This window comes from Buceros rhinoceros, unplaced genomic scaffold, assembly GCF_000710305.1.
Source record: "Buceros rhinoceros silvestris isolate BGI_N320 unplaced genomic scaffold, ASM71030v1 scaffold8089, whole genome shotgun sequence".
NCBI classification, from domain to species: Eukaryota; Metazoa; Chordata; class Aves; order Bucerotiformes; family Bucerotidae; genus Buceros; species Buceros rhinoceros.
The window spans coordinates 71,673-78,175 of NW_010430897.1; the positions used below are offsets into that span (position 1 = coordinate 71,673).

At 35.8% G+C, this 6,503-nt stretch overlaps 1 protein-coding gene across 1 annotated transcript in view; it reads left to right on the top strand.

Annotated features, from left to right (window-relative positions):
• The window catches only part of ANKIB1 (ankyrin repeat and IBR domain containing 1), a 55,705-nt gene that overhangs the window by 39,609 nt on the left and 9,593 nt on the right, over positions 1–6,503 (top strand). Inside the window, exons 9-13 of the mRNA XM_010143180.1 lie at positions 979–1,067; positions 2,072–2,202; positions 5,196–5,330; positions 5,900–5,986; positions 6,075–6,141. Of these exons, the coding sequence (XP_010141482.1) occupies positions 979–1,067; positions 2,072–2,202; positions 5,196–5,330; positions 5,900–5,986; positions 6,075–6,141 (509 nt within the window). The remainder of the gene's footprint in view (positions 1–978; positions 1,068–2,071; positions 2,203–5,195; positions 5,331–5,899; positions 5,987–6,074; positions 6,142–6,503) is intronic.

Sequence of the window (6,503 nt, forward strand, 5' to 3'; positions counted from 1 at the left end):
TTCCTTTGTTCCTGTGATCCTGCTTAAGAGGTGGACAAGAGCAATCAGGAGAGTATTGATGTAGCTTCTGAATCTGCACTGCAGAGAGCCGTTCACTATTGGATCTGCAGAAAACTTATGTATGCTCTGATGCAGCTGGTGCCCATTTGAAATACACTCCCTCTGAACTGTTTTTTTGTTGGATGTGGCAGATGTCTGAGGCTATTTGTTGTCATTCTGGTAAAAAAGGAAGTCATTACAAATCTAGAGTCCACACCGACGCAACTGCACCGAAGAACCATCTGGAAGCCATATATCTGCCACTGTGTAGTAGTGATTGCCACCCTTAAAGCTAGTAGTAGCTTCAAGAGAAGCTCAAGGGACTCATTTCTCCTCTGTGTCCATATGGCTAAGTTATGGCTCCCCCTTTAAGAGACTCTGATGGAAAGAAAGACTAAACATCCATAGATACTTAGTGCTAGTGTTGAAGGACTTGGATCTTGTTCTAGATTAAAAACTTCAATTTAGTTAAAGATTAATTACTACAACTGAATAGATGCAAGTAATTCTACATAAAAATGTATTTCAGCTATATCAAATTACCTAGTTTGGATAATCTCTTTTATTCTGGTTTACCTTTGTCACAGAAACTATAATAGCGCTTTTTGTGGCACTAAGATAGTACCCCAGGCATAACTCAAACTGCAAACCAGCTGATTTATTTCAGATTGTAATTTTAAAAAACTCTTTTCCTTTCCTGTCTCATTTAAATTCTTTATATATCTTAAAATATCTAGATATCTTAATAATGGTCATCTATACTTGTAAGCAAGTAGTCTAAGAGTATTTTAAAATATTGTTAGTTGCATGGCTTTTTATTTACCTATCTTAATTAAAGTTTGAGCATGTCTTGATAAGTTTCCGTGTTTTTTAGCTTGAACCAATTTTGATTCTAAATCTCTAAATGATAAGTAATTGTGTACACACCTTCATTTCCAGGGAATGTCTTGGTGAAGCACATGAACCTTGTGACTGCCAAACTTGGAAGGACTGGCTGCAGAAAATATCTGAAATGAAACCAGAAGAACGTAAGAGTTATGCTGAGTGGGGATGGTTTTTTTTTTTGCTGTTGTCGTTATCTTTTGATTTTAGAGGGATTTTTTAGCTGCATTAGGTAAAAAGTCTGTGTTGCTTGAAAAAATAGGTAAAAGGGGAAAACAATTAAACCCCTGAATAAGGAGCTCCATACTTCAACTGCAGCACTTTGGTAGACTGTTCTTCATAAACCATTCCTCCCCATAAATCCACATATGTTTCAGTCTGGGCATACAAAACTCTTTTCCTTTTCTCTTAAAGCTTTGTCTCGTTAATTATTTTATTTATTCCTGAAGATGACTTTATTTGTCCTGGGCAATTTTAAATTGTTTAGCATAGTCTGCACTTCTGTTCGAATTGTTTGAGTTGTTTGTGTGCTTTAAAACTAATTCAAGCCAACAGGTGATAATAGTAATAAGGTTGAGGGTGAATTGCAAGGAATTGTGGGGAATGGCTTAATGATAAATAACATTTACTGGAAAAAGCTAGTAAAGGTTGGTATTACACAGGACAGACATTTTCTTGGTCAACATTAATAAAACAATTAAAGATTAACAGTAATTTGAATAAATCCTAACTTAACTTGGTTAATACATTTCAGAAACATTCAATAATGTTATAAATATTCTGAAGAGCATAGAAGATTTTATAAAGAGGCAAAATACACCATACTTTTTCAAACTATGTCAATTTTTCTCTTGTATGTATTTGCTTATTTGTGTATTATGGATGTCATACATAATATATATAAATTCGCATATAAATATATGTGTGGAAATATATAGAAATAATATGTGTAATAATATTATTTGTTATATATATAAATTAGAAAATGTATATATATGTGAGAAATACATATAGTGAATAATTGCAATATTCTGTCTAGAAACACGTTAACATATATCTTCCCTAATCTGATTAGCACAAAAGTTTACACAAGTACAATTTCAACGTCTCTGTTTTCGCATGCTCCATATCTTCCTATCACCCTCAAAAGTCGTGGGAGTGAGTGAGGCATATGAAGATGCTGCCAACTGCCTGTGGTTACTCACAAACTCCAAACCATGCGCCAACTGCAAATCACCAATTCAGAAGAATGAGGGCTGCAACCACATGCAGTGTGCCAAGGTAAGAAAGACCCGTCGTATAATTGGGTTTGAAACCGTAATTCAGGTTGTGTATGCCATATATACCTTTTAGGAGCACAAACATCCAAAACCCCTGAAATGTCATGCCTGAGATCTAATGGGACCTGGTGCAAGAATGAGATAATTTGCAAATGGTAGGTTACATCTGTTTAGAAAATATTTAATATTCAGTGAAATCTCTTTGGCTGGCCGGTGAACACTGTAATGATCAAAATTTCATAAACACCTAAGAATTACTGGCAATACAGTATGAAACTTAAGGAAACAGAAATAATGGATAGTTAATCATTGTTAATAATGTAAAAGAGAAAGAACATTTTTAGTTCACAGAAGTTTAAACATTTTAAGGAATGGCAAGCTCTGATGAAGGTTTTGCCTACTACGTTTTTCTTCTGCATTAGTCATGAGTTTGTTACTGTGGTAGAAAAAGTACTTTTTTCCGTGAGTTTAGTATCATTAGAGAATGCTGCTTCTCTCAAATTAGTTAAACCAGCGTATTTAGAGTACTGTTTCTTTATGTCAGAAATATCTTGTATATCTACAGCTAATACCACTTTGAGGACCATCAATAAAAATAAGAAAGTAGCACACACCTGACATAGTTGGCCTCCACTAAAAAGCTAAGAGATTTGGAAAGTAGTTCTCTTTATTTTTCTGGAAATGTGTTTAGTCTTCATTTCTATGCAGATCCCATTTTCTTTGTATTATTATCACGTGTTCTCTCTTTTTGTGATACAGATTGACGGTTGGGGGTTTTTTTGGTGTAATTTCTTTGGTTTTGTCTGTGGCAGCAGAAGGCAGATTCTTCTCCACTTTATGACAAGTTTGCTTGGCATTTTTTTTTCTTAAATGATTTTTAAAAGAGCTTAGAAATTCCATAGTCCTAAAAACTGTAAAGCGTATGTTTGTTGCAGCTTTTGGCGCTGTGCTCATCTCAGTTGAACAGAAGTATGGCTTCAGGCTGGAGAAGACTTTGGCCATTAAACACTGTTCACTGTAGATAATTTAATTCAGTACCATTTCAAGGTATTAGCTGACAACCACAGTTCTCTTTTCTTCTGTGATGCTGTAACTTATTAAACAGCTTAAAGTGTCCTTAAAGCAGTCAGATTCCTTTCATGGTGAAGAAATGTCTTCCACCAGTAGCTGTGTCTCCTCAGCCTTGTGAGGAAGGAAAGGAAAGGTATCCTCAAGCTCATTGCAGGGCTCAGACACAAGTTATAGTGGTCACCTTGCTTGTCTCTTCATCCTGAGGTAAAGGTTTGTGGTGGAGTTTCTGCCTTTGCTGCAGTAAGGTTTGCTCAAGCCTGCTACATGATGAGCTATGACTGCCTTTTAGCAGCTAGCAGGTACCTTGGTGTGGAGGAGGATTCTTTCTACTCATAAAACCACATTTCCGTACTTAAGCAGGCATCTCACTGTTTTATGAGCCCATTTGCTACGGAGACAAGGCTTAGGCAGTCCTACTGTCTCATTCCCCTACCTGTAGTGCTTTTTTAATCTTCTGGGTACTTTAAGCCAGGTATGAAGGAACAGGAGGGAATTCATGGGTATTAAATAACTGCGAGTTTCATGAAACTTGGTAGCTGTATGGTGCAGAGACTTAATTTGTACTGCCACTGAGAGAGGCTGAGATACCTACTCAGCAATTATCTGCTCAGCCATTACCTCTTCCACCCGACCCAGGTGATGGCCAGGCAGCAGATATAATTTGTTAAGCCTAGGCAGTGCTGCTGCGTGGCTAGTGATCATAAAGTCACATAAAAACAGAGCTCAGGATTTTTTGAGATGTGTAGAAACAGTTGATGTGGTTTTGAATGTTTTATGAGGCTGGGGTATTGGAGGACAGTCTGGAAACACTGGGTGAATCTTGGGGGTTTTGAGGAAGCATTTGGAGATGAGAGATGATGTATACGGTGGAGTGATCATGGAGTGAGATAACTTGGGAGGGTGAGATTATTGCAGTAGGAGCATATACACACTAATAGGAAGTAATGTGTTATTAGTTCTGCTGCTTGTGAGACAACTTGTTTCATACAGTTTTTTAATATTTTGTAAATTTTTTTAATAATGAATGTGAGTGGTTTTGAATAATAGGTAAATGATGCTGTGATACACACTCAACACTTTTATACACAATTCTTCTCATACTTTTTTCTCAACACTGATCTTACCATTTTGTATAAGCAAGCAGATTAAAAAAAAAAGTACAAGGAAGGTATAGCACAATCACAAGAAGAAATATCCTAGTCTGTATTGCTTTTTAGGAGACAAGCAGCACTACTGGTGAGACAAAATTAGCAAAACTACAATGCAAGAATTAGATTTAATGTCTTTCTATAATATATCTAATTAATTGTGTAAAACAACTAGTGATAGACACATCTGATATGGACTAGGTGTTCCTAGAAAGCTTAAACTTATCAAAGAGAGAAAAAATGCTACTTAATTTATCTAATTACAATAATACTAATGGCTTCATTTTAATTAATTTAAATTTTTGCTTCATTTTTTCAGGATTTTGGTTTGCTTATCTCTAAAACAGATAAAATAAACAGAATTCACCAAGTTGTAAGGTCTTTTGCTCGTCCATCCATAAATAGCTTCCAATTATTTTGAAATAAACTAGCTGAGAACTCAGTGCTGAGTTGAGAGTATTTAATAAAGTTTGATCTTCTCTGATGCAGAAAAGCCAGGATAAATCAGACTTCCTTGTAAGGTGATCCCTATTTTGAAAGCTCTCTATTCAATTGATGTAATCACTCTTCAAAGTTCATGTTCTGGTTCCTTCTCTTGCTTTAGTAGCTGTTATTAGTATTTTGCATCAAGAACACCACATGACCAGTAATCATGTTTTTTGAATTGATACTAGGAAAAACTTCACCTTTTCTCATGAACAGGTTCTACATAACTGCAAACCTATGAAGTATCAGCTTTTTTTTTTCCTGCCCCTTATTCTTTTTTTTTCTGAAGTGCAAATACGACTTCTGCTGGATATGCTTAGAAGAATGGAAGAAGCACAGCTCTTCTACTGGAGGCTATTACAGATGCACTCGCTATGAGGTTATTCAACATGTAGAGGAACAGTCCAAGGAGATGACAGTAGAGGTAATGAATGCTTGGGTTTGAAAAGTAGTGCTAAGGCTGCAATTTTCTATTTGGAATAAGTTTAATCAAAATTCTTCCTAACTCAAGTTCTAAATGGAGAAATACAACCTTGAATATATCAACAAGACAGAAAGAAAACACTGTTTATTTGTGGATAGAAACATAAGATTTGGTTCTGCTTTTGGCTTTGGTAACAACAGCTGGTTGCCTTTACTCAAGTCATTTTACTTCTCTGTGCCGTGGTTTCCTTTTGCAAAATGAGCATGCTGGTACTGTAACGAGCTGCTCTGCGCTACAGAAGACATGCCTTAATTTTGGCATTTGAAAAGTCCGCTTAAAGAGCACACGCATACAGAGGATCAACTCTTTGGTTACAGTATTTGAAGACCTATGAATTTCAGAAAGTTACATTCATCTCTTTACTTACATGGCACTCATCAGCATTGTGGACAGTACTTCATGAATAGTGGGAATAGAAACAGTTGGTTCTGTGATTATATCTAATGGTGCTTGCTAAACCAAATCATAAAACTTACCTTGGTTTCTTTTGTTTTCTCATTATTTTCCAGGCTGAAAAGAAGCATAGAAGATTTCAAGAACTTGATAGGTTTATGCACTATTACACAAGATTTAAGAACCATGAACTTAGCTACCAGGTGTGGTCAAGCTGTTGTTACTGATTAATTTTGGATTAATAAAATAGAAACAATAATTATTTTACTGTATTTTATTTACTTTTTCTAGTTAGAACAACGCCTTCTAAAAACAGCCAAAGAAAAGATGGAGCAGTTGAGTAGAGCTCTCAGTGGAAGTATGTATTTGCTGTGATCTATGAATTTGATTTGAAATCCATTCAAGTCTGTTACGGCTAAATGTTGTTTTGTTTTGGGGGTTTTTTTGGTAGAGCTGACATCAGTCTGCCATGTGACATGCTCACTGCAGTACTAGAATTCATGAGTAGTGGATGAAAGCTAAATGTACAGTAGATCTTACCTATTCCAAAGACTCGAGGAGAAAGTAGCATTAGTAAGGGAGAAGCTGTGTTTACTTCTTTGATAAAGAACAGTGTACTCATTGAGAACTTGCTGCTCTTTACTTGAGAAATATTTAACTGACATGCCCATGAATTTTATTATCATAAAGGAAAACTCTTAGAGTAAAAGAAACGCTGAC